At 45.0% G+C, this 27500-nt stretch overlaps 1 protein-coding gene across 1 annotated transcript in view; it reads left to right on the top strand.

Annotated features, from left to right (window-relative positions):
* The window catches only part of LOC120018909 (transcriptional coactivator YAP1-like), a 37369-nt gene that overhangs the window by 80 nt on the left and 9789 nt on the right, over positions 1-27500 (top strand). Inside the window, exons 1-12 of the mRNA XM_038962129.1 lie at positions 1-611; positions 2600-2829; positions 7684-7741; positions 8204-8275; positions 8319-8377; positions 8591-8650; positions 8905-9022; positions 9166-9224; positions 9323-9367; positions 9567-9609; positions 9868-9924; positions 10067-10138. The exon at positions 1-611 is cut by the window's left edge and continues 80 nt beyond it. Coding sequence (XP_038818057.1) covers positions 411-611; positions 2600-2829; positions 7684-7741; positions 8204-8275; positions 8319-8377; positions 8591-8650; positions 8905-9022; positions 9166-9224; positions 9323-9367; positions 9567-9609; positions 9868-9924; positions 10067-10138 — 1074 coding nt within the window. The 5' untranslated portion in view covers positions 1-410. The remainder of the gene's footprint in view (positions 612-2599; positions 2830-7683; positions 7742-8203; positions 8276-8318; positions 8378-8590; positions 8651-8904; positions 9023-9165; positions 9225-9322; positions 9368-9566; positions 9610-9867; positions 9925-10066; positions 10139-27500) is intronic.

Below are 27500 nucleotides of genomic sequence, written 5' to 3'. Positions count from 1 at the left end.
TTTTTTAATGGAAAAATCGGGAAAAACTTTCGAAGGTAAATCTGTGCAGTAATTTGACTTTAGCCAGGTAAACGTTTAACTTTTTTTTATTTGTGTTTCTTTTTTTTGTGTGGAAAAGTTACAGATACAGTGGAGTAGATATGCGCGTTGTTATATTTTACAGTGTGTTCTTCCGAAACATCAGAAAGAAGTGTACTGTTTGTGGTGATTGCGATAGCTAACCCTACTGTTGGGAGAACATAACTTTACTTTTGGACTCACTTTGATTTAACTTTCGATGATCGAGGTTTCGAGTTTCGCCCTCCGAAAAACTAGATTTTTGGTTCTTTGAGTTGAATCTTTTTCTACATATTTTTTTTTTCCTTCTCGGGCAAATACTTTTTGGGATAGTTTTTGTTGTTGGAATAAACATGGATCCGAGCCAGCACAACCCCCCGGCCGGTCACCAGATAATCCACGTCCGGGGAGACTCGGAGACGGATCTGGAGACCCTTTTCAACGCTGTTATGAACCCGAAAAATACCAGCGTCCCCCCCTCCGTCCCAATGAGGATGAGAAAGCTTCCAGATTCCTTCTTCAAACCGCCAGAGCCAAAGTCCCACTCCAGACAAGTAAGACGAGAGAGACCACCCTCACACACAACCCAGATACAAAGCCCCCAGACACTTCACCAACTATAAAGAGAAAAATCCCTTCTGTTGTTTTACTTTTACCCACGCATGTTACTAGTCAACTGTGTCCCAACACGTTCATTATATTACATTAAAAGGTATCTTCTGTTGTTTTACTTTTACCCACGCATGTTACTAGTCAACTGTGTCCCAACACGTTCATTATATTACATTAAAAGGTATCTTCTGTTGCCTAAATCAAGATGCATCGACTGAAGCAGGTTAACTTTTTCAGGAGTTGTTGAATAACTTTTTAAAGTGTTAGGCATATTACTAATACTACGTGCTATTACTATAATTAATGTAAATTATTCCAAAAGTTTAAGTTACAGATATATCTTATGTAGGCTTGATATAATGCAGTTTATTGTATTTCCGAAAAGTATTTTTTAATTAATACACCAAGATGAACATAATATTCTTTATAAGATTGATATAAAGTTGTTACGTTTGTTAGTAAATCGAAAGAAAATCGAGGAATGGACTGCAGCGTGAGGCCCTATGCTTGTAACAGGTCAGTTTGAGTAGACTGAATCCGGCCGGTTTAGTTAAACAATGCATGCCCTTTAATGTTAGTAAAAAGCTTAGGAAATCATGTGGTGGAATCACTCGTAGCCCATTTACACTTTTTAACCCTTTCAGTTTATGATCTTTAATGAGTGAGTTGAGCCAACAGTGCGCATGCGCGGTTGACGGTGGCATGGACGTGTCGGAGTATGCGCCTTCGGGACTTCCAGAGTTGTTGTCCCTGCTCAACTTTAGCAGGCTGCAGCAGCCCTCTTGTCTCCTCCTCCAGGCTTTAGAAACCGAGCAGTGATACTAGGCCTTCTTATTATCGTAATGTTTGCTTTATTCAAGTTTATGAACAGAAAGTTTGTTATTATTGCATGGAACAACAACCAATTTATTTATTTATTAAACTCAACTGTTATAAAACTTGACTATAATGAATTATATTAATTACTTTGAGGTGAATAGTGCAGAACATGATTGAACAACATTTAATTAGGTGTTTTGTATAAAAACTTTCCATCTGTAATCTGGGTGACTCATGCACAAGTTAGTGAATCACTTCCCTGACTCCCCTCTCCTACTCTCCTCTTCCCTGACTCTCCTCTTCCCTGACTCCCCTCGCCTACTCTCCTCTTCCCTGACTCCCCTCTCCTACTCTCCTCTTCCCTGACTCTCCTCTTCCCTGACTCCCCTCTCCTACTCTCCTCTTCCCTGACTCCCCTCGCCTACTCTCCTCTTCCCTGACTCCCCTCTCCTACTCTCCTCTTCCCTGACTCTCCTCTTCCCTGACTCCCCTCGCCTACTCTCCTCTTCCCTGACTCCCCTCTCCTACTCTCCTCTTCCCTGACTCCCCTCTCCTCCTCTCCTCTTCCCTGACTCCCCTCTCCTACTCTCCTCTTCCCTGACTCCCCTCTCCTACTCTCCTCTTCCCTGACTCCCCTCTCCTACTCTCCTCTTCCCTGACTCCCCTCTCCTACTCCCCTCTTCCCTGACTCCCCTCTCCTACTCCCCTCTTCCCTGACTCCCCTCTCCTACTCTCCTCTTCACTGACTCCCCTCTCCTACTCTCCTCTTCCCTGACTCCCCTCTCCTACTCTCCTCTTCCCTGACTCCCCTCTCCTACTCTCCTCTTCACTGACTCCCCTCGCCTACTCTCCTCTTCCCTGACTCCCCTCGCCTACTCTCCTCTTCCCTGACTCCCCTCGCCTACTCTCCTCTTCCCTGACTCCCCTCTCCTACTCTCCTCTTCCCTGACTCCCCTCTCCTACTCTCCTCTTCACTGACTCCCCTCTCCTACTCTCCTCTTCACTGACTCCCCTCTCCTCCTCTCCTCTTCCCTGACTCCCCTCTCCTACTCTCCTCTTCCCTGACTCCCCTCTCCTCCTCCTCCTCTCTCTTCCTCCTCTCTCCATCCAGACCAGCACAGACGCAGGTACGGCTGGTGCCATCGCCCCCCACCACGTGCGTGCCCACTCGTCCCCTGCCTCCCTACAGCTAGGGGCAGTGTCTCCCCTGTTGGGCATGGTCCCTGCGGGCGCCCCCCCATCACACCTCCGACAGTCGTCCTATGAGATCCCAGATGACATGCCCCTGCCCCCGGGCTGGGAGATGGCCAAGACACCCTCTGGACAGAGATACTTCCTCAAGTAAGTTTAATAACCCTATGTATGTTAACTCTCTATACCTTTGTAATAATAATATTATTAAGATCTAATAACAGCCCTATGGGCCCTGATCAAAGGTAGTGTACTGTCTGGGGATCAGGTTAAAGCTGGAACATAGTGTCTGGGGATCAGGTTACAGCTGGAACATAGTGTCTGGGGATCAGGTTACAGCTGGAACATAGTGTCTGGGGATCAGGTTACAGCTGGAACATAGTGTCTGGGGCTCAGGTTACAGCTGGAACATAGTGTCTGGGGATCAGGATACAGCTGGAACATAGTGTCTGGGGATCAGGTTACAGCTGGAACATAGTGTCTGGGGATCAGGTTACAGCTGGAACATAGTGTCTGGGGATCAGGTTACAGCTGGAACATAGTGTCTGGGGATCAGGTTACAGCTGGAACATAGTGTCTGGGGATCAGGTTACAGCTGGAACATAGTGTTTGGGGATCAGGTTACAGCTGGAACATAGTGTCTGGGGCTCAGGTTACAGCTGGAACATAGTGTCTGGGGATCAGGTTACAGCTGGAACATAGTGTCTGGGGATCAGGTTAAAGCTGGAACATAGTGTCTGGGGATCAGGTTACAGCTGGAACATAGTGTCTGGGGATCAGGTTACAGCTGGAACATAGTGTCTGGGGATCAGGTTACAGCTGGAACATAGTGTCTGGGGATCAGGTTACAGCTGGAACATAGTGTCTGGGGATCAGGTTACAGCTGGAACATAGTGTCTGGGGATCAGGTTACAGCTGGAACATAGTGTCTGGGGATCAGGTTACAGCTGGAACATAATGTCTGGGGATCAGGTTACAGCTGGAACATAGTGTCTGGGGATCAGGTTACAGCTGGAACATAGTGTCTGGGGATCAGGTTACAGCTGGAACATAGTGTCTGGGGATCAGGTTACAGCTGGAACATAGTGTCTGGGGCTCAGGTTACAGCTGGAACATAGTGTCTGGGGATCAGGTTACAGCTGGAACATAGTGTCTGGGGATCAGGTTACAGCTGGAACATAGTGTCTGGGGATCAGGTTACAGCTGGAACATAGTGTCTGGGGATCAGGTTACAGCTGGAACATAGTGTCTGGGGATCAGGTTACAGCTGGAACATAGTGTCTGGGGATCAGGTTACAGCTGGAACATAGTGTCTGGGGATCAGGTTACAGCTGGAACATAGTGTCTGGGGATCAGGTTACAGCTGGAACATAATGTCTGGGGATCAGGTTACAGCTGGAACATAGTGTCTGAGGATCAGGTTACAGCTGGAACATAGTGTCTGGGGATCAGGTTACAGCTGGAACATAGTGTCTGGGGATCAGGTTACAGCTGGAACATAATGTCTGGGGATCAGGTTACAGCTGGAACATAGTGTCTGGGGATCAGGTTACAGCTGGAACATAGTGTTTGGGGATCAGGTTAAAGCTGGAACATAGTGTCTGGGGATCAGGTTACAGCTGGAACATAGTGTCTGGGGATCAGGTTACAGCTGGAACATAGTGTCTGGGGATCAGGTTAAAGCTGGAACATAGTGTCTGGGGATCAGGTTACAGCTGGAACATAGTGTCTGGGGATCAGGTTACAGCTGGAACATAGTGTCTGGGGATCAGGTTACAGCTGGAACATAGTGTCTGGGGATCAGGTTACAGCTGGAACATAATGTCTGGGGATCAGGTTACAGCTGGAACATAGTGTCTGGGGATCAGGTTACAGCTGGAACATAGTGTCTGGGGATCAGGTTACAGCTGGAACATAGTGTCTGGGGATCAGGTTACAGCTGGAACATAGTGTCTGGGGATCAGGTTACAGCTGGAACATAGTGTCTGGGGATCAGGTTACAGCTGGAACATAGTGTCTGGGGATCAGGTTACACCACTAGTGATGTATAGTGGTTGTACTAGAGGGACTGGGGGTCAACTAGTGATGTATAGTGGTTGTATTAGAGGGACTGGGGGTCAACTAGTGATGTATAGTGGTTGTATTAGAGGGACTGGGGGTCAACTAGTGATGTATAGTGGTTGTATTAGAGGGACTGGGGGTCAACTAGTGATGTATAGTGGTTGTATTAGAGGGACTGGGGGTCAACTAGTGATGTATAGTGGTTGTATTAGAGGGACTGGGGGTCAACTAGTGATGTATAGTGGTTGTACTAGAGGGACTGGGGGTCAACTAGTGATGTATAGTGGTTGTACTAGAGGGACTGGGCCACTTTAAGTTTAAAAACTTGTTAATGTAGGCTACTTAATGTGCAAAAATGTTTTCAATCAGTTTTCAAAAATGTAGGCCCATGACTTTCTTCCCAATTGGTTGTGGGTAAACATGATAAACCACAAATGTAGGTGGATAAAATGAGACCTTTCAGAATCAGATGTTTTTAGGTTCCACATCTGGTCCATTTAGGGCAGTACTCTTTACCCTTCTGGTGTCGTAAGTTACTTGGGGTTTGGGGGGGACGGGACGGGGAGAGAGAGACAGAGAGAGAGAAGAGAGAGAGAGAGAGAGAGGGAGAAGAGACAGAGGGGGGTTTGGGGGGGACGGGACGGGGAGAGAGAGTTAAAACGACTCACACATACTCTCAGTACTACTGCTGCTGCTGACGTTTGGAAACTGACCAAAACGGACTCTGTCAGGACTGAAACGGACTCTGTCAGGACTGAAACGGACTCTGTCAGGACTGAAACGGACTCTGTCAGGACTGAAACGGACTCTGTCAGGACTGAAACGGACTCTCTCAGGACTGAAACGGACTCTCTCAGGAGAGTGTACTTAAGTATCAAAAGTAAAAGTGTAAATAATTTCAAATTCTTTATATTATGCAAACCACCATTTTCTTGTTTTTTAAAATGTATGGATAGCCAGGGGCACACTCCAACACCCAGACATAATTTACAAACTAAGCATTGTGTTTAGTGAGTCCTCCAGATCAGAGGCAGTAGGGATGACCAGGGATGTTCTCTGTTTAGTGAGTCCTCCAGATCAGAGGCAGTAGGGATGACCAGGGATGTTCTCTGTTTAGTGAGTCCTCCAGATCAGAGGCAGTAGGGATGACCAGGGATGTTCTCAGTTTAGTGAGTCCTCCAGATCAGAGGCAGTAGGGATGACCAGGGATGTTCTCTGTTTTGTGAGTCCTCCAGATCAGAGGCAGTAGGGATGACCAGGGATGTTCTCAGTTTAGTGAGTCCTCCAGATCAGAGGCAGTAGGGATGACCAGGGATGTTCTCAGTTTGGTGAGTCCTCCAGATCAGAGGCAGTAGGGATGACCAGGGATGTTCTCAGTTTAGTGAGTCCTCCAGATCAGAGGCAGTAGGGATGACCAGGGATGTTCTCTGTTTAGTGAGTCCTCCAGATCAGAGGCAGTAGAGATGACCAGGGATGTTCTCTGTTTAGTGAGTCCTCCAGATCAGAGGCAGTAGGGATGACCAGGGATGTTCTCTTAATAAGTGTGTGAATTGGACCATTTTCCTGTCTTGCTAAGTATTCAGAATGTAACGAGTACTTTTAGGTGTCAGGGAAAATGTATGAAGTAAAAAGTACATTATTTTCTTGAGAAATGCAGTGGCGTAAATAGTAGTCAGAAACATAAATAGTAAACTACAGATACCCACAAAAAAACGACTTAAGTACCTTTGTCACGCCCTGACCTTAGAGAGCTTTTTATGTCTCTATTTTGGTTTGGTCAGGGTGTGATTTGGGTGGGCATTCTATGTTCATTTTTCTATGTTTTGGTATTTCTATGTTTTGGCCGGGTATGGTTCTCAATCAGGGACAGCTGACTATCGTTGTCTCTGATTGGGAACCATACTAAGGTAGCTTTTCCCCACCTATGCTTTGTGGGTAGTTATTTTCTGTTTTGTGTTTCTGCACCTGACAGGACTGTTTTGGTTTCGTTTCTCACTTTGTTATAGTGTTCAGTTTAAATAAAAAGCATGAACACTTACCACGCTGCGCTTTGGTCCGATTATTCCTCATCCAAAGACGACACCCGTTACAACTTTACACCCCTGGGGACACTGAATGGTGACGTTGTGGCTTTTTGTGTTAGTTAACCCCAGCTACATTTGTGGTCAACTCTCTCACAGGAAGCTGCTCTGGTTGGTCAACTACTTCCACAATCTCAGTAGGAGCATCTTGATGACTTCCTCTTTGTCCCTCATAGTCACGTTTGGGTTTTCTCTTTTCTGAAAATAGAGAGAACCTGCAAAACTCTGGTAATTCATTCAGTTGCCATCTTCAGAGAATGTTGATATTCTTTCTCGACATGTATTTTTCAGTAATTACACTGTTTTATCTCAGTGATATGTTACAGAATGTTATGACATAACAGAGACTGAGGTTGTTGCCGTGACACTTTGGGAATACAGCGTTCCATGCTAGGCATGTCTGTGTCCGTGTTACGGAGCTCGGCGCCCTGAAAACATTCCCGAATCGGCCGCACATCAAAGTTGAGAGACACTCGATCTGAAATGAAAAGAGACCTCCTCAGCAGAGCTGCTGGAAAAAACACTCCTATTTATAAACAGGGGTTGTCTGACCAACCCAGGGCGGCAAGAACAGAGGGGGAGAGGGATGTAATAACAGAGTCAAAAAGAGTTGACGTTTCATTCAGGTGACAGACTGGGATATGGTGTTTAAAACAGTTTATTAGTCATCACATTTCCTCATTCTGGATCTCCTTCATCAGGCCTGCAGGGCTCCAAGTGGAGCCTGTTTTCTCAGTGTGAACGTCCCAGTGTGAACGTCCCAGTGTGAACGTCCCAGTGTGAACGTCCCAGTGTGAACGTCCCAGTGTGAACGTCTCGGTGTGAACGTCTCGGTGTGAACGTCCCAGTGTGAACGTCCCAGTGTGAACGTCCCGGTGTTGAACGTCTCGGTGTTGAACGTCTCGGTGTTGAACGTCCCAGTGTGAACGTCTCAGTGTTGAACGTCCCAGTGTTGAACGTCTCAGTGTTGAACGTCCCAGTGTTGAACGTCCCAGTGTTGAACGTCCCAGTGTGAACGTCCCAGTGTTGAACGTCCCAGTGTGAACGTCCCAGTGTGAACGTCCCAGTGTGAACGTCTCAGTGTTGAACGTCTCAGTGTTGAACGTCCCAGTGTTGAACGTCCCAGTGTGAACGTCCCAGTGTGAACGTCCCAGTGTGAACGTCCCAGTGTGAACGTCCCAGTGTTGAACGTCCCAGTGTGAACGTCTCAGTGTGAACGTCCCAGTGTTGAACGTCCCAGTGTGAACGTCCCAGTGTGAACGTCCTAGTGTTGAACGTCCCAGTGTGAACGTCCCAGTGTGAACGTCCCAGTGTGAACGTCCCAGTGTTGAACGTCCCAGTGTGAACGTCTCAGTGTGAACGTCTCAGTGTGAACGTCTCAGTGTGAACGTCCTAGTGTGAACGTCCCAGTGTTGAACGTCCCAGTGTTGAACGTCTCGGTGTTCAACGTCCCAGTGTGAACGTCTCAGTGTGAACGTCTCGGTGTGAACGTCTCAGTGTGAACGTCCCAGTGTGAACGTCTCAGTGTTGAACGTCTCAGTGTTGAACGTCCCAGTGTGAACGTCCCAGTGTGAACGTCCCAGTGTGAACGTCTCAGTGTGAACGTCCCAGTGTGAACGTCCCAGTGTTCGACGTCTCAGTGTGAACGTCCTAGTGTGAACGTCTCAGTGTTCGACGTCCTAGTGTGAACGTCCTAGTGTGAACGTCTCAGTGTTCGACGTCTCAGTGTGAACGTCCTAGTGTGAACGTCTCAGTGTTGAACGTCTCAGTGTGAACGTCTCAGTGTTGAACGTCTCAGTGTTGAACGTCTCAGTGTTGAACGTCCCAGTGTGAACGTCCCAGTGTGAACGTCTCAGTGTTGAACGTCCCAGTGTGAACGTCCCAGTGTGAACGTCTCAGTGTGAACGTCTCAGTGTGAACGTCTCAGTGTGAACGTCCCAGTGTTGAACGTCCCAGTGTGAACGTCCCAGTGTGAACGTCCCAGTGTGAACGTCCCAGTGTGAACGTCCCAGTGTGAACGTCCCAGTGTGAACGTCCCAGTGTGAACGTCCTAGTGTGAACGTCCCGGTGTTCGACGTCCCAGAGTGAACGTCCCAGTGTTGAACGTCCCAGTGTTGAACGTCCCAGTGTTGAACGTCCCAGTGTTGAACGTCCCAGTGTTGAACGTCCCAGTGTTGAACGTCCCAGTGTTGAACGTCCCAGTGTGAACGTCCCAGTGTGAACGTCTCAGTGTGAACGTCTCAGTGTGAACGTCTCAGTGTTCGACGTCCCAGTGTGAACGTCTCGGTGTTCGACGTCCCAGTGTGAACATCCCAGTGTGAACGTCCTAGTGTGAACGTCCTAGTGTGAACATCCCAGTGTGAACGTCTCAGTGTTGAACGTCCCAGTGTTGAACGTCCCAGTGTGAACGTCCCAGTGTGAACGTCCCAGTGTGAACGTCCCAGTGTGAACGTCCCAGTGTGAATGTCCTAGTGTGAACGTCTCGGTGTTCGACGTCTCAGTGTGAACGTCCCAGTGTTGAACGTCTCGGTGTTCAACGTCCCAGTGTGAACGTCTCGGTGTTCAACGTCCCAGTGTGAACGTCCTAGTGTGAACGTCCTAGTGTGAACATCCCAGTGTGAACGTCTCAGTGTGAACGTCCCAGTGTTGAACGTCTCGGTGTTGAACGTCCCAGTGTGAACGTCCCAGTGTGAACGTCCCAGTGTGAATGTCCTAGTGTGAACGTCTCGGTGTTCGACGTCTCAGTGTGAACGTCCCAGTGTTGAACGTCTCGGTGTTCAACGTCCCAGTGTGAACGTCTCGGTGTTCAACGTCCCAGTGTGAACGTCCCAGTGTTGAACGTCCCAGTGTGAACGTCCCAGTGTTGAACGTCTCGGTGTTCGACGTCCCAGTGTGAACGTCTCGGTGTTCGACGTCCCAGTGTGAACGTCCCAGTGTGAACGTCCTAGTGTGAACGTCCTAGTGTGAACGTCCCAGTGTGAACGTCCCAGTGTGAACGTCCTAGTGTGAACGTCCTAGTGTGAACGTCCTGGTGTGAACGTCCTAGTGTGAACGTCTCGGTGTTCGACGTCCTAGTGTGAACGTCTCGGTGTTCGACGTCCCAGTGTGAACGTCCCAGTGTGAACGTCCCAGTGTGAACGTCCAAGTGTGAACGTCCCAGTGTGAACGTCCCAGTGTGAACGTCCCAGTGTGAACGTCCCAGTGTGAACGTCCTAGTGTGAACGTCCCGGTGTTCGACGTCCCAGTGTGAACGTCCCAGTGTGAACGTCTCAGTGTTGAACGTCTCAGTGTTGAACGTCCCGGTGTTCGACGTCCCAGTGTGAACGTCCTAGTGTGAACGTCCCAGTGTGAACGTCCCAGAGTGTGTCTCAAATTACACCCTATATAGTGCACTACTTTTGACCAGAGCCCGATGGGCTATATATGGAGGAGGTAACTCCAGTGACTCATATAGCTGTGACTGCTGCATGGTGACCCACTGGTGACTCATATAGCTGTGGCTGCTGCATGGTGACCCACTGGTGACTCATAAAGCTGTGGCTGCTGCATGATGACCCACTGGTGACTCATAAAGCTGTGGCTGCTGCATGGTGACCCACTGGTGACTCATAAAGCTGTGGCTGCTGCATGATGACCCACTGGTGACTCATATAGCTGTGGCTGCTGCATGGTGACCCACTGGTGACTCATATAGCTGTGGCTGCTGCATGGTGACCCACTGGTGACTCATAAAGCTGTGGCTGCTGCATGATGACCCACTGGTGACTCATATAGCTGTGGCTGCTGCATGATGACCCACTGGTGACTCATATAGCTGTGGCTGCTGCATGGTGACCCACTGGTGACTCATATAGCTGTGGCTGCTGCATGGTGACCCACTGGTGACTCATAAAGCTGTGACTGCTGCATGGTGACCCACTGGTGACTCATAAAGCTGTGGCTGCTTCATGGTGACCCACTGGTGACTCATAAAGCTGTGGCTGCTGCATGGTGACCCACTGGTGACTCATAAAGCTGTGGCTGCTGCATGGTGACCCACTGGTGACTCATAAAGCTGTGGCTGCTGCATGGTGACCCACTGGTGACTCATATAGCTGTGGCTGCTGCATGATGACCCACTGGTGACTCATATAGCTGTGGCTGCTGCATGATGACCCACTGGTTTTGAAGCAAGTTTCCCTTTTAGTTTCCTTCATCAATGATGACGCTACTGTGATGGCTGCCGCGGCAGGCAGCTTTGTGTCAATGGAGTTGAATGGACTCTGCCATGTGGAGCTCAGAAAGAAGAGGGAGAGGACTGGGCCAAGACTGGAGCAGCTCTGGGGCCAAAGTAGTGCACTACATAGGGAATAGGGTGCTCTGGTCCAAAGTAGTGCACTACATAGGGAATAGGGTGCTCTGGTCCAAAGTAGTGCACTACATAGGGAATAGGGTGCTCTGGTCCAAAGTAGTGCACTACATAGGGAATAGGGTGCTCTGGTCCAAAGTAGTGCACTACATAGGGAATAGGGTGCTCTGGTCCAAAGTAGTGCACTACATAGGGAATAGGGTGCTCTGGTCTAAAGTAGTGCACTATATAGGGAATAGGGCTCTGGTCTAAAGTAGTGCACTATATAGGGAATAGGGCTCTGGTCTAAAGTAGTGCACTATATAGGGAATAGGGCTCTGGTCTAAAGTAGTTCACTATATAGGGAATAGGGCTCTGGTCTAAAGTAGTGCACTATATAGGGAATAGGGCTCTGGTCTAAAGTAGTGCACTATATAGGGAATAAGGTGCCATTTGAGACGTATTCTGATCTGCTGGCCTGGCCCTCCCTTTGTCCCGACGACCAGGGAGCAGAGAAACACTGAGCTGTATTCAGGCAGAACAGAGCAGAGGAAAGCAGAGCGTCTTGGCCCTGTGGAGTGGTGGAGGGAGGCTCATGTGAGCCGGACCAAAATAGACAAATGCCTGCGATGAAGTGTAAAGCAGTGGAGGCTGCTCAGAGGAGGAATGGGAGGACCATACAACTTAGTGAATATCATAACATTTTAAATAGTGAAACATTAAAAAAACTATTTTTTTATTAAAATATAGTATACTGAACAAAAATATAAACGCAACATGTAAAGTGTTGGTCCCATGTTTTATGAGCTGAAATAAAAGATCCCAGAAATGTTCCATACGAACAGAAAGATTATTTCTCTCAAATCTTGTGCACAAATTTGTTTACATCCCTGTTAGTGAGCATTTCTCCTTTGCTAAGATAATCCATCCACCTGACAGGTGTGGCATATCAAGAAGCTGATTAATCAGCATGATCCTTACACAGGTGCACCTTGTGCTGGGGACAATAAAAGGCCACTCTTAAATGTGCAGTTTTGTCACACAACACAATGCTACAGTTGTATCAAGTTTTGAGAGAGTGTGCATTTGGCATGCTGACTGCAGGAATGTCCACCAGAGCTGTTGCCAGATAATTTAATGTTAATTTCTCTACCATAAGCCGCCTCCAACGCCATTTTAGACAATTTGGCAGTACGTCCAACTGGCCTCACACCCGCAGACCACGTGTATCCATGACAGCCCAGGACCTTCACATCTGGCTTCCTCACCGGTGGGATAGTCTGAGGCTAGCCACCTGGACAGCTGATGAAACTGTGAACTAACGCACAACTGAAGAATTTCTGCACAAACTGTCAGAAACCGTCTCAGGGAAGTTCATCTGCGTGCTCGTCATCCTCACCATCAATTTATTTCAATTGGCTTATTTCCTCATATGAACTGTAACTCAGTGATATCTTTGAAATTATTGCATGTTGCAGATCTTTCATCTTAGTTTAGCTAACTAAGTTTAGCATACTTAGCTAGCTAGCCTACTCAACAATCTCACTCAAACAGAGTGGAATGCTGTTTATGTTAGCTAGCTGGCTAAGGCTATCCAACACTGAAACTCTTCCAAGTCAAGGTAAGCTTTCCGTTTTATTTATTTATTGCCACCGGGGCCCGTCGGTGTAACTGCTAAACTGCTGTACGCTGTACTTTGTGATTGTACGATTGGATTGTGGGTTTACTAAAGCGTTCGTTCTAGTTTGTTGACTGTAAAGTTAATATGGTAGGCTGGTTAGCGGTTATGATATAAAAGTTTTGGCTTGGAGAGTTATTTTTACCTGGTCACAGAAAGCTGTTGTGTTGTGCACTAAATTCCACAAGCAAAGGGGAAAAGGTGAGGAGAGCAAATAGATGCGAGAAGGAATTATACAACGAGCAAAGTGATGCTGCTGTATGTGGCTGCTTTAAAAGTGAACTGTGTGTGCGGCTGATCAGGGGTGTATTCATTCCACCAATTATTTTGCTAAACGTTTCTTAAACAGAATGAAACGGGGATGGACCTACCTGAATTTGTTCAATAAAAACTCTCGTTTTAGTTGCAAAACACAACTGTTTGTTCTAATGATTACACCCCAGGTCAGCTAGATGCAGGTAAGAGTGTGCAAGTTGGAATTGAATATGTCACTGTCTGTCACCTTGACTACTCCAACTTGTCTCTCGACCTGTGTGCACCTACGGAACATTCTAGTATCATGTAGTAGCCTAAACCTATCACTGTTACATTGAACTGGGCGAAAAATTCAGTTGGCGCTGGAGCCTTCAGAAGGTCTTCATACCCCTGGACTTAGTCCACATGTTGTTGTGTTGCAGCCTGAATTCAACATGGATTTCATAGATCGTTTTTCTCTCACCCATCTACACACAATACACCATAATAACAAAGTGAAAACATGTTTTTTTGAATTTTGTGCAAATTTATTGAACATGAAATACAGACATGTCTCTATAAAAGACACTGTATCTCCAAGTTATCATTACTCATTATGTGTCTATTACTACTTTCATTATTACTTGTTTTACTTTTCTATTAGTTCTCTATTATCTTTCTCTCTGCATTGTTGGGAAGGGCCCGTCAGTAAGTCTTTCACTTAGTCCACACCTGTTGTTTACCAAGCATTTGACAAATATAATGTGATTTGAATGGAATATGAATGACAGTCATCCAATATGCTGTAATAGAAATAAGGCCATTTGCTCGTTAAAAAAACAAATCGTCCTCCCTCATCTTAAACGGCACCGATCGCCACTTGTGTAAAGATAGAGGTGAGAGGGGACAACATGGACGCCTCCTTTTTAATTGACTGACTGGTTTGTTTTTGTAGCTAGGAGATAAACACATGGACTTTGTATTTAGTTGAATTAGATGTTATAGATGTTATAGAATATATAGTAAGTTCTAAGTAGTGTTATTATTTGACCAGATACCGTATGAGTCCAAATTGGTACCCTATTCCCTAAGTAGTGCATACTGGTCAAAAGTAGTGCACTACATAGGGAATAGGGTACCATTTGGGAAGCAACATAGGGCTCTTACAGCAACAGAACACTGAGAACAGACAGCATTGATTATAGTTTCAGTTTGGGTTCTGTCAGCGGGGGATGTAGTTGTTGAATGGGTGATAGTGAGTGATTGAGCAGTCTCCAGCCTCTTGTTCCGAGTTTGTCTTGCTGGTTTCATTATAAACCCCACAGCAGTGCTGAGGGAGGGGGAGATAGGAAGAGAGAGAAAATTACCTAAGAAAATGAACAATAATGACATGGTTTTTATGAAGAATGCAAAAACCTAAGAAAGGAATTGAGAAACCTATCCAACCAAAACCACAGAGACCCAGAACAAGAAAACTTGAGCCTTCACTTTGGTGAATCACTAAAACAATACAGAAATACAGAAATAAGAAAAAAGAAGGAACTGCACGTCAGAAATCAGCTCAATGTAATTGAAGAATCCATAGACTCTAACCACTTCTGGGAAAATTGGAAAACTCTAAACACACAACAATACAAAGAGTTATCTATCCAAAACGGCGATGTATTGGCAAATCTTAGTCAACTATTAAAGACTACCAGAACCCACTGCATTCTCCAATTACATTGAATGAACTACAGGACAAAAAGTACAAACCCTCCAACCCCAAAAGGCCTGTGGTGTTGATGGTATCCTCAATGAAATTATAAAATACACAGACCACAAATTCCAATTGGCTATACTTAAACCATTTAACATCATCCTCCGGTCTGGCATCTTCCCCAATATTTTTAACCAAGGTCTGATCACCCCAATCCACAAAAGTGGAGACAAATTCACCCCAAATAACTGCCGTGGGATATGTAACAACAGCAACCTTGGGAAAATCCTCTGCTTTATCATTAACAGCAGACTTGTACATTTCCTCAGTGAAAACAATATCCTGAACAAATGTCAAATTGGCTTTTTACCAAATTATGACAGACCACGTATTCACCCTGCACACCCTAACTAACAGTCTTCTCATTCTTTGTTGATTTCAAAAAAGCCTTTGACTCAATGTGGCATGAAGGTCTGCTATATAAAAAAATTGGCGAGGGCACTTGAACAGTCTGCAGCAAACAGCTTCACCCTACTAGAATATGAAGTCTCCTGTTTGCTGGTGATCTGGTGCTTCTGTCCCCAACCAAGGAGGGCCTACAGCAGCACCTAGATCTTCTGCACAGATTCTGTCAGACCTGGGCCCTGACAGTAAATCTCAGTAAGACAAAAATAATAGTGTTCCAAAAAAAGGTCCAGTTGCCAGGACCATAAATACTAATTCTATCTAGACACCGCTGACCTAGAGCACACACAAAACTATACATACCTCGGTCTAACCATCAGCACCGCAGGTAACATCCACAAGGCTGTGAGAGATCTGAGAGAAGGGCTTTCTACCATCAAAAGGAACATACAATTTGACATCCTGGCTTAAAATATTTGAATACGTTTTGGAGCCCATTGCCCTTTATGGTTGTGAGGTCTGGTGTCCACTCACCAACCAAGAATTCACAAAATGGGACAAACACCAAATTGAGATCTGATATAATTAGGACGATTCCTGCAAATGTTCAAAATCCAGAAAATATAAATTCAATTCTACAACCTCATAAAAAGAAGTGATTCTCAAACCTTCCATAACAATGCCCTCACCTACAGAGAGGTTCACCTGGAGAAGAGTCCCCTCTGCCAGCTGGTACGGGACTCGGCTCACAAACACAAAAAGATAATTACTTGACACATGGGAAAGAATCAACAAAAAACCAGAGCAAACTAGAATGTTATTTGGCCCTAAACAGAGAGTACACAGTGGCAGAATACCTGACCAATGTGACTGGCCCAAATTTAAGGAAGGCTTTAACTATGTACAGACTCAGTGAGCCTAGCCTTGCTATTGAGAAAGGCCGTGTAGGCAGACATGGCTCTAAAGAGAAGACAGGCTATGTGCACACTGCCCACAAAATGAGGTGGATACCGAGCTGCACTTCCTAACCACTTGCCAAATGTTTGACCATATTAGAGACAAATATTTCACTCAGATTACACAGACCCGTAAAGAAATCCAATTTTGATAAACTCCCATATCTACTGGGTGAAATACCACAGTGTGACATTACAGTAGCAAGATTTGTGACCTGTTGCCACAAGAAAAGAGCAACCAGTGAAGAACAAACACCATAAATACAACCCATATGTTTGTTTATTTATTTTGCATTTCATACTTCAACTGTTTGCACATCATTATAACATTACCAATAATATAACAGTTGAAAACTTTTGTGAGTTTAATGGTTACTGTACATTTTTTATTGTTTATTTTCCTTTTGTTTCTTTTTTATTTCACTTCTTGACATCCAGGACATATATACTAGGCAGTGTCAGAGGAAGGCCCAAAAATTTGTCAGATTCCAGTCACCCAAGTCATAGACTGTTCTCTCTGCTACCGCACAGCAAGCGGTACCGGAGCGCCAAGTCCAGGTCCAAAATGCTACTTAACAACTCCTACCCCCCAAGCCATTAGACAGCTGAACAATTAATCAAATGGCCACCGGACTATTTACATTGACACCCCTCCCCCCTTTTGTTTTTACACTGCTACTACTCACTGTTTATTATCTATGGATAGTCACTTTACAAATTACCTCGACTAACCTGTACCCTCCCGCACATTGACTCGGTACCGGTACCCCCTGTATATTGCCTTGTTATTGTTCTGTAATTTTCTTGTGTAACTTTTTTTAATTTAAGTTTATTTAGTAAATATTTTCTTAACTCTATTTCTTGAACTACATTGTTGTTTAAAAGCTTTTCAGTAAGCATTTCACAGTAAGGTCAACACCTGTTGTATTCAGCGCATGTGACAAATAACATTTGATTTGTAAACATATGTTTCCCATGCCAATAAATCCAATTGAATTGAGAGGGAGAGGGGGTGAGAAGGAGAGGGGGTGAGAAGGAGAGGGAAAGAGGGAGAGAAGGAGAGGGAAAGAGAGGGAGAGGGGGAGAGAAGGAGAGGGAAAGAGGGAGCCATTGGGAAAATGTCAGCATGGTGTGTTGACCTTTCCTGTTCTTTCTTCCAGCAGTTTGCTGTGGCCTTTGATTTACAACGGCAGGGGGGAGGGCAGGGGGAGGTGGGGTCACCTTGTTTGGCGGTAGTAGTAGTTGTGGTGTTGGGATGGGGAGGGGCAGGGTGGAGGTGGGGTCTGGGTCAGGGCTCTCAGGACTAGGGTGGAGAAAGGGGGCAGGGCTGGCTAGCAGGCCACACCAGGGGTAGACGTGGTGGTGGGGGGCAGGGCTGGCTAGCAGGCCACACCAGGGGTAGACGTGGTGGTGGGGGGCAGGGCTGGCTAGCAGGCCACACCAGGGGTAGACGTGGTGGTGGGGGGCAGGGCTGGCTAGCAGGCCACACCAGGGGTAGACGTGGTGGTGGGGGGCAGGGCTGGCTAGCAGGCCACACCAGGGGTAGACGTGGTGGTGGGGGGCAGGGCTGGCTAGCAGGCCACACCAGGGGTAGACGTGGTGGTGGGGGGCAGGGCTGGCTAGCAGGCCACACCAGGGGTAGACGTGGTGGTGGGGGGCAGGGCTGGCTAGCAGGCCACACCAGGGGTAGACGTGGTGGTGGGGGGCAGGGCTGGCTAGCAGGCCACACCAGGGGTAGACGTGGTGGTGGGGGCAGGGCTGGCTAGCAGGCCACACCAGGGGTAGACGTGGTGGTGGGGGGCAGGGCAGGGTCATACACTAATGAAGGATTCTAAATGAGCTGCTCTGCTGGAATAGAAAGGCTAATCAGTGCTTCCTCTGGCTTATTAAACACAGCCTTCAACAGGGATCTACTCTCCATGGGAAACCTATGGGAAGCCCTGGGCTACCACCCAAATGGCACCCTATTCCCTACATAGTGCACTACTTGTGACCAGGGCCCATAGGGGCACTACATAGGGAATAGGGTGCCATTTGGGACACACATGGCTTAAAGGAGAGTAAGGCCTGGAGGGTGCAGCTATTCTGTGACCCCGTCCCAGGGGTCAAACAACTGCCTTCTGATTGGAGACACATAGTCCATTTTTACATTTCAAAAATCCAATAATACATGCTGGTTTTGAACCATGCTGGTCTGGTGTAGAGTGTAGACAATGGGTTCTGACTTTATACAAGCTGTTTCAAAGGATTGTTAGGCTACTTTGTGCACAGTCCATTTTTTTTGTGTGTGATTATTTTAGAAAAGTTAGGTTTTTCTGTGTCCAACTCTTTTGACCACAGTGTCCCAACTCTGGTGTTATAATGTTAGAATAAACATGTTATTCTTTTCACACATAATATACTATGATTTATTTTTCATTTATGACCTGCCTCATTCACATCTTCATTTATGACCTGCCTCATTCACATCTTCATTTATGACCTGCCTCATTCACATCTTCATTTATGACCTGCCTCATTCACATCTTCATTTATGACCTGCCTCATTCACATCTTCATTTATGACCTGCCTCATTCACATCTTCATTTATGACCTGCCTCATTCACATCTTCATTTATGACCTGCCTCATTCACATCTTCATTTATGACCTGCCTCATGACCTGCCTCATTCACATCTTCATTTCTGACCTGCCTCATTCACATCTTCATTTCTGACCAGCCTCATTCACATCTTCATTTATGACCTGCCTCATTCACATCTTCATTTATGACCTGCCTCATGACCTGCCTCATTCACATCTTCATTTCTGACCTGCCTCATGACCTGCCTCATTCACATCTTCATTTATGACCTGCCTCATGACCTGCCTCATTCACATCTTAATTTATGACCTGCCTCATGACCAGCCTCATTCACATCTTCATTTCTGACCTGCTTCATGACCTGCCTCATTCACATCTTCATGTATGACCTGCCTCATTCACATCTTCATGTATGACCTGCCTCATTCACATCTTCATGTATGACCTGCCTCATTCACATCTTCATGTATGACCAGCCTCATTCACATCTTCATGTATGACCAGCCTCATTCACATCTTCATGTATGACCAGCCTCATTCACATCTTCATGTATGACCAGCCTCATTCACATCTTCATGTATGACCAGCCTCATTCACATCTTCATGTATGACCAGCCTCATTCACATCTTCATGTATGACCAGCCTCATTCACATCTTCATTTATGACCAGCCTCATTCACATCTTCATTTCTGACCTGCCTCATTCACATCTTCTCCTGGCTCAACTGCTAGTCTATATCTAGGGTGTCCTCCCACACTGCTCACAGTGGGTGAAAACACACTTTGTTGATTCAATTTAACTTCCTTATGTTATAAAATACTTTTTACCAAAACAAATATGATTCTTCATGTGCTGAATCATTATAGATAACATTATAGCTAAAGTTGGGTTGCATAGCCTAATACATCCAGCGAGCAGCGAGCATCTGGCCTCCCTTGACAAAAAAAACACGTTTTAAAAAATTAGCCAATCAGAGTTGAGCTAAACTGTGAATGGTCCTGGTGCACCAAAAAAATAAAAAGTGTCAAAGGAAGCCATCTTGGATTTGGCTTCACTCCTATCAAATCCCATTGAGAGCATACGTTATTGATTGCACACAGCCTAGTTGACAGAAGGTAATTTCCCAGATTTTTTTTTTTCAAAAAAAATCTCTGGCCTTTAGTCACCCTAATCTGGTCATCCTAAAAGGGTAAAAACTCCAATAACTTTTGAACAGATTATGAGACATGATGTTTGGAGGATTCAACATTTTAACACAATTAACATACAGTATTTTACCCATATTTTGGTCAAAAGATATGTTTTGGATTGGACACTTTGTCTTCAAGTGTTGAATGTAACTCATTTAGAGATGTTACATCGTAGAGAGTTAATAAACTGGTTCATGATCATACAGTGCCTTCGGGAAAGTATTCAGACCCCTTGACTTTTTCCACATTTTGTTACGTTACAGCGTTAGTCTAAAATGGATTTTCCTCATTTATCTACACACAGTACCCCATAATGACAAAGCAAAAACAGGTTTGTATAAATTTTAGCAAATTTTTAACATACGTTTTCAGACCCTTTGCTATGAGACTCGAAATTGAGCTCAGGTGTTTCCATTGATCATCCTTGAGATGTTTCTACAACTTGATTGGAGTCCACCTGTGGTAAATTCAATTGATTGGACATGATTATATAAGGTCCCACAGTTGACAGTGCATGTCAGAGCAAAAACCATGTCATGAGGTCGAAGGAAGAGTCCGTAGAGCTCCGAGACAGGATTGTGTTGAGGCACAGATCTGGGGAAGGGTACCAAAACATTGTTTCAGCATTGAATGTCCCCAAGAACACAGTGGCCTCCATCATTCTTAAATGGAAGAAGTTTGGAACCACCAAGACTCTTCCTAGAGCTGGCCACCTGGCCAAACTGAGCAATTGGGAGAGAAGGGCCTTGGTCAGGGAGGTGACCAACAACCCGATTGCGACTCTTGACAGAGCTCCAGAGTTCCTCTGTGGAGATGCGAGAACCTTCCAGAAGGACAACCATCTCTGCAGCACTCCATCAATCAGGCCTTTATGGTAGAGTGGCCAGACAGAAGCCACTCCTCAGTAAAAGGCACATGACAGCCCGCTTGGCGTTTGCCAAAAGTCACCTAAAGACTCTCAGACTATGAGAAACAAGATTCTCTGGTCTGATTAAACCAACATTTAACTCTTTAGCCTGAATGCCAAGCGTCACCTCTGGAGGAACCTGGCACCATCCCTACGGTGAAGCATGGTGGTGGCATAATCATGCTGTGGGGATGTTTTTCAGCAGCAGGGACTTGGAGACTAGTCAGGATCGAGGGAAAGATGAACTGAGCAAAGTACAGCGATATCCTTGATGAAAACCTGCTCCAGAGCGGTCTGGACCTCAGACTGGGGTGAACGTTCACCTTCCAACAGGACAATGACCACGTCATGCACAAAGTAGATAATAACCATAAACATCAATGCCTTTCTTAAAATCAATACACAATAATATATTTTTAAACCTACGTATTGAGTTAAAAGAAATTTGTGTTAGCAGGCAATATTAACTAGGGAAATTGTGTAATTTCTCTTGCGTTCTTTGTAAGCAGAGTCAGGGTATATGCAGCAGTTTGGGCCGCCTGGCTCGTTGCGAACTGTGTGAAGACCATTTCTTCCTAACAAAGACCGTAATTAATTTGCCAGAATTTTACGTAATTATGACATAACATTGAAGGTTGTGCAATGTAACAGGAATATTTAGACTTAGGGATGCCACCCGTTAGATAAAATACGGAACGGTTCTGTATTTCACTGAAAGAATAAATGTTTTGTTTTCGAGATGATAGTTTCCGGATTTTACCATATTAATGACCAAAGGCTCGTATTTCTGTGTGTTTATTATATTATAATTAAGTCTAATTTAATATTTGATAGAGCAGTTTGACTGAGCGGTGGTAGGCAGTAGCAGGCTCGTAAGCATTCATTTAAACAGTACTTTCCTGCGTTTGCCAGGATCTCTTCGCAATGCTTCAAGCACAGCTTATGACTTCAAGCCTACCAACTCCCGAGATTAGGCTGGCAATACTATAGTACCTATTAGAACATCCAATAGTCAAAGGTATATGAAATACAAATGGTATAGAGAGAAATAGTCCTATAATAACGACAACCTAAAACAACCTAAAACCTAAAAATATTGAAGACTCATGTTAATAGGAACCACCAGCTTTCATATGTTCTCATGTTCTGAGCAAGGAACTTAAATGTTAGCTTTTTTACATGGCACATATTGCACTTTTACTCTCTTCTCAAACACTGTGTTTTTGCATTATTTAAACCAAATTGAACATGTTTCATTATTTATTTGAGACTAAATAGATGTTTATTTATGTATTATATTAAGTTAAAATAAAATTGTTCATTCAGTATTGTTGTAATTGTCATTATTATATATATATATAAATCGGTCGATTAATCAGTATCGGCTTTTTTTGGTCCTCCAATAATTGGTATCGGCGTTGAAAAATCATAATCGGTCTACCTCTGCTTATAGTGCACTGTATCACAATTCCAGTGGGTCAGACGTTTACATACACTAAGTTGACTGGGCCTTTAAACAGCTTGGAAAATTCCAGAAAATTATATCATGGTTTTAGAAGCTTCTGATAGGCTAATTGAAATCATTTGAGTCAATTAGAGTTGTACCTGTGGATGTATTTCAAGGCCTACTTTCAAACTCCGTGCCTCTTTGCTTGACATCATGGGAAAATCAAAAGAAATCAGCCAAGACATCAGTAAAAATTTGTAGACCTCCACAAGTCTGGTTGATCCTTGGGAGCAGTATCCAAACACTTGAAGGTACCACGTTCATCTGTACAAACAATAATTCGCAAGTATAAACACCATGGGACCACGCAGCCGTCACACCGCTCAGGAAGGAGACACATTCTGTCTCCTAGAGATGAACGTACTTTGGTGCGAAAAGTGCAAATCAATCACAGAACAACAGTAAAGGACCTTGTGAAATTTGCTGAAGGAAACCGGTACAAAAGTATCTATATCCACAGTAAAATGAGTCCTATATCGACATAACCTGAAAGGCAGCTCAGCAAGGAAGAAGCCACTGCTCCAAAACAGCCATAAAAAAGCCAGACTACGGTTTGCAACTGCACATGGAGACAAAGATCGTACTTTTTGGAGACATGTCCTCTGGTCTGATGAAACAAAAATAGAACTGTTTCACCATAATGACCATTGTTATGTTTGGAGGATAAAGGGGGAGGCTTGCAAGCCGAAGAACACAATCCCAACCGTGAAGCACGGGGGTGGCAGCATCATGTTGTGTGGGTGCTTTGCTGCAGGAGCGACTGGTGCACTTAACAAAATAGATGGCATCATGAGGAAAGAAAATTATGTGGATATATTGAAGCAACATCTCAAGACATCAGTCAGGAAGTTAAAGCTTGGTCGCAAATGTGTCTTCCAAATGGACAATGACCCCAAGCATTCTTCCAAAGTTGTGGCAAAATGGCTTAAGGACAACAAAGTCAAGGTATTGGAGTGGCCATCACAAAGCCCTGACCTCAATCCTATAGAAAATATGTGGGCAGAACTGAAAAAGCGTGTGCGAGCAAGGAAGCCTACAAACCAGACTCAGTTACACCAGCTCTGTCAGGAGGAATGGGACAAAATTCACCCAACTTATTGTGGGAAGCTTGTGGAAGGCTACCAGAAATGTTTGTCCCAAGTTAAACAATGTAAAGGCATAGCTACCAAATACTAATTGAGTGTATGTAAACTTCTGACCCACTGGGAATGTGATGAAAGAAATAAAAGCTGAAATAAATCATTCTCTCTACTATTATTCTGACATTTCACATTCTTAAAATAAAGTGATGATCCTAACTGACCTAAGACGGACTTTTTACAAGGACTAAATGTCAGGAATTGTGATTTAAAAAAAAAAATGTATTTGGCTAAGGTGTATGTAAACTTCCGATTTCAACTGTATGCGAAGAAGGAAAAAATATGTTTACATTGCCAAAGCAGGTGAAATAGATAATAAACAAAAGGGAAATAAACAATCAGAAATTTGGAATATAGACATTAGTGTTGTAACGATGTGCAAATAGTTGTAGTACGAAAGGGAAAATAAATGAATATAAATATGGGTTGTATTTACAATGGTGTTTGTTCTTCACTGGTTGCCCTCTTCTTTTGGCAACAGGTCACAAATCTTGCTGCTGTGGTAGCACACTGTGGTATTTCTCTCTGTCTCTCTCATTCCCATTTGCTGCACATTTATGTAAAACATTTGGTTGGGGGCCCCCCTCTTCACGGAGTGGAGAAGTGTTTGCAGTTTTTAAAGCAGATTTCCTTCATTTCTGCACATTTTGAATGATTTCTGCCATGTTAATATGACTTCTGAGTGAGAATGACTAACAAGATCAGAGGGCCCCCTGGAAGTCAGGGCCCCTGTGTCTCTGCCCTGCATGTCCGGTCGGTACTCGTCCATTATTAGTTTAGATAGCTGGCCGCTTGACTAACTACCGTTGTAAATGTTGTTAACTGACATTTTTTATCTTTGAATGTTACATTTAACCTTTATTTAACTTGGCAAGTCTTTTAAGTACAAATTCTAATTTACAATGACGGCCAAACCCGGATGACGCTGGGCCAATTGTGCGCCGCCCTATGGGACTCCCAATCACGGACGGTTGTGATACAGCCTGGAATGGAACCAGGGTCTGTGGTGACGCTTCTAGCACTGAGATGCAGTGCCTTAGACCGCTGCGCCACTCGGTAGGCCCCTATTTGAGTGACTGACATGACTAGAGAAACTACTGGTGTATTCTAGTATACTCTCAATAGTAAGTTCACTGGGACCGGGTCCACTAGTGGACCGGGGGCCCTAAGCGACCATTTATGTTGCTTATGCCTGGGGCTAGCCCTGCATACAATACGACTTAATTTGTCCATTTGTTACAACACATAAACACACACACAGGTTAGCTATGTATAAAGCATTTAGCAATAATGAATTTACTTATTATTCAAATAGGGAAAATTATTAATTAACTTTTCTATTTTAGTGATTTTGAAATGTATTAAACCGTGCAGGTTGAAATGTGTGCCTTGGCTCTGTGTGAACGAGGCCTCATTTGGAGCAGGTTTGTGTTTGTCATACTTTAGGTTTATTGACCACTCTACACACACACACACAGAGCCTCTGTACACAAATGGGACTGTGGGAAAGCCAGAGCTATGTTTACCAAAGTCCAAATGTAGGTAACGCCTTCCTCTCTGCCTGCCTTCCTCTCTGCCTGCCTGCCTTCCTCTCTGCCTGCCTGCCTTCCTCTCTGCCTGCCTGCCTTCCTTCCTCTCTGCCTGCCTGCCTTCCTTCCTCTCTGCCTTCCTTCCTCTCTGCCTTCCTTCCTCTCTGCCTGCCTTCCTCTCTGCCTGCCTGCCTTCCTCTCTGCCTGCCTGCCTTCCTTCCTCTCTGCCTGCCTGCCTTCCTTCCTCTCTGCCTGCCTTCCTCTCTACCTGCATGCCTCCCTTTCTGCCTTCCTCTCTACCTGCATGCCTCCCTTTCTGCCTTCCTCTCTACCTGCCTGCCTCCCTTTCTGCCTCTCTGCCTGCATGCCTGTCTTCTGTGTGCGCCTCCTCTATCACACACAGCATCTTGATTATAGTGTCTTCATTCACCAGAGTAGAGCCTCTGAAATGTTGTCTATCCTTCCCAAAATCCTTTCTTATTGATTTATTTGTTTTTCTTGACATAGGCAGGATTAAAAATGATCTTTGATCTAAGGATAAATGTAAATGCATTTGAATTATATTTTTAAGAAGGTTAAAAAATAAATAAGTTAACACTTAAGACATCTGTCATCAGAACCACAATTCTAAGATGATCAATAAATGTCCCTGTTTCAGTGGACTAGCCAAGCCTGGGACTGGTTCTGTTTCAGTAGACTAGCCAAGCCTGGGACCGGTCCCTGTTTCAGTAGACTAGCCAAGCCTGGGACCGGTCCCTGTTTCAGTAGACTAGCCAAGCCTGGGACCGGTCCCTGTTTCAGTAGACTAGCCAAGCCTGGGACCGGTTCTGTTTCAGTAGACTAGCCAAGCCTGGGACCGGGTCCTGTTTCAGTAGACTAGCCAAGCCTGGGACCGGTTCTGTTTCAGTAGACTAGCCAAGCCTGGGACCGGTTCTGTTTCAGTAGACTAGCCAAGCCTGGGACCGGTTCTGTTTCAGTAGACTAGCCAAGCCTGGGACCGGTCCCTGTTTCAGTAGACTAGCCAAGGGGTCGTAAGGGGGGGGGGGCCAAGCCTGGGACCGGTCCCTGTTTCAGTAGACTAGCCAAGCCTGGGACCGGTCCCTGTTTCAGTAGACTAGCCAAGCCTGGGACCGGTCCCTGTTTCAGTAGACTAGCCAAGCCTGGGACCGGTTCTGTTTCAGTAGACTAGCCAAGCCTGGGACCGGTTCTGTTTCAGTAGACTAGCCAAGCCTGGGACCGGTTCTGTTTCAGTAGACTAGCCAAGCCTGGGACAGGTTCTGTTTCAGTAGACTAGCCAAACCTGGGACCGGTGACTCTCTCTCAAATTCAATTGAAGGTCTTTATTGGCATGGGAAACACGTTTACATTGCCAAAGCAAGTGAAATTAATAAACAAAAGTAAAATAAACAATAAAAATGAACAGTAAACATTACACTCACAAAAGTTTAAAAAACCCAATTTCAAATGTCATAGTATATCTATATACAGTGTTGTAATGATGTACAAATAGTTAAAGTACAAAAGGGAAAATAAATAAACATAAATATAGGTTGTATTTACAATGGTATTTGGTCTCCACCGGTTGACCTTTTCTTGTGACAACAGGTCACAAATCTTGCTGCTATGATGGTACACTGGTATTTCACCCAGTAGATATGGGAGTTTATCAAAATTGGATTTGTTTTCAAATTCTTTATGGGTCTGTGTAATCTGAGAGAAATACTGTATGTGTCTCTAATATGGTCATACAATTAGAAGTAGGTTAGGAAGTGCAGCTCAGTTTCCACCTCATTGTGTGGGCAGTGTGTACATAGGCAGACCTGGCTCTCAAGAGAAGACATGCTACGGTGACCTTTCTCAATAGCAAGGCTATGCTCACTGAGTCTGTACATAGTCAAAGATTTCCTTAAGTTTGGGTCAGTCATAGTGGTCAGGTATTCTGCCACTGTGTACTCTCTGTTTAGGGCCAAATAGCATTCTAGTTTGCTCAGTATTTTGGTTAATTATTTCCAATGTGTCAAGTAATTCACTTTTTTTTTTTTCATGATTTGCTTGGGTCTAATTGTGCTGCTGTCCTGGGGCTCTGTGGGGTGTGTTTGTGAACAGAGCCCCAGGACCAGTTTGCTTAGGGGACTCTTCTCCAGGTTCATCTCTCTGTAGGTGATGGCTTTGTTATGGAAGGTTTGGGAATCACTTCCTTTTAGGTGGTTGTAGAATTTAACGTCTCTTTTCTGGATTTTGATCATTAGCTGGTATCGGCCTACTTCTTCTCTCTTTCTTTCTTTCTTTCTTTCTTTCTTTCTTTCTTTCTTTCTTTCTTTCTCTCTTTCTTTCTCTCTTTCTTTCTTTCTTTCTTTCTTTCTCTCTTTCTTTCTCTCTTTCTTTCTTTCTTTCTCTCTTTCTTTCTCTCTTTCTCTCTTTCTTTCTCTCTTTCTCTCTTTCTTTCTCTCTTTCTCTCTTTCTTTCTCTCTTTCTTTCTCTCTTTCTTTCTCTCTTTCTCTCTCTTTCTCTCTTTCTTTC

The sequence above is a fragment of the Salvelinus namaycush genome, chromosome 23, assembly GCF_016432855.1.
Source record: "Salvelinus namaycush isolate Seneca chromosome 23, SaNama_1.0, whole genome shotgun sequence".
Taxonomy (NCBI): domain Eukaryota; kingdom Metazoa; phylum Chordata; class Actinopteri; order Salmoniformes; family Salmonidae; genus Salvelinus; species Salvelinus namaycush.
The sequence above is the reverse complement of the archived record's forward strand: the minus strand, read 5'-3'. Positions and strand labels throughout refer to the sequence as shown.